Source organism: Lipotes vexillifer, unplaced genomic scaffold (genome assembly GCF_000442215.2).
Source record: "Lipotes vexillifer unplaced genomic scaffold, Lipotes_vexillifer_v1.1 scaffold12, whole genome shotgun sequence".
NCBI lineage: Eukaryota > Metazoa > Chordata > Mammalia > Artiodactyla > Lipotidae > Lipotes > Lipotes vexillifer.
The window spans coordinates 2,893,234-2,893,832 of record NW_006796716.1 but is presented as its reverse complement, the minus strand read 5'-3'; the positions used below and the strand labels follow the sequence as shown (position 1 = coordinate 2,893,832).

The 599-nt window shown below is 58.8% G+C and overlaps 1 protein-coding gene across 1 annotated transcript in view; it reads right to left on the bottom strand.

Moving 5' to 3' along the window:
• The window catches only part of SRRM3 (serine/arginine repetitive matrix 3), a 33,803-nt gene continuing 33,204 nt past the window's right edge, over nucleotides 1–599 (bottom strand). Inside the window, exon 15 of the mRNA XM_007468890.1 lies at nucleotides 1–214. Within this exon, the coding sequence (XP_007468952.1) occupies nucleotides 1–214 (214 nt within the window). The remainder of the gene's footprint in view (nucleotides 215–599) is intronic.

The following is a 599-nucleotide window of genomic DNA, read 5'->3' as shown; positions in this document are numbered from 1 at the left end:
TCAGAAGCCCCCGCTCTCTGAGCTGCTCCGGCTGTGGTAGCTGGGACTGGGGGTCCTGGAAGGGCTGCGAGTGCGGCTGCGGGTCCGACTGCGGCTGCTGTAGCTTCCATGGCTGTGGCCCGGGCTGGGGCTCCGGCTTGAGTAGTCGCTGCTCAGGCAGCTGGAGGAGGACGAGGGGCTGGGCCGGTAGTAGGGGATGGGACGCTTTCGGGCACTGCCGGGAGGGAAGAGCTGATTACAGGCCAGCCAAGGCCCTGAGCTGTGCCAGTCCTGGGCCCTCACTCAGGCCCTGAGCCCCTCCCCAGCAGTGGCCAAGGCTTCCCTGCCTCAGTTTCCCCTGAGACTTGACCATGGAATTCTCCCCACCTCCACCCCTGCCCCAGCAAGACTGGACATGCAGTGGTCCAATTTCATGTTGATACTTTGTTTTTCCTCACTTGTCTGCAGGGAAAGGGGACCAAGTCTCTACTTGACCGGAGTAGGTGCTCAATAAAAATCTGTTGAATAAATGCAACTTTTAAGTGTAGACAACTCACATCAGCCAAGCTAAGCAGTGGCTTCTGTGCATAGGAGGGTTTGTGAATATGGCCCATTCCTGC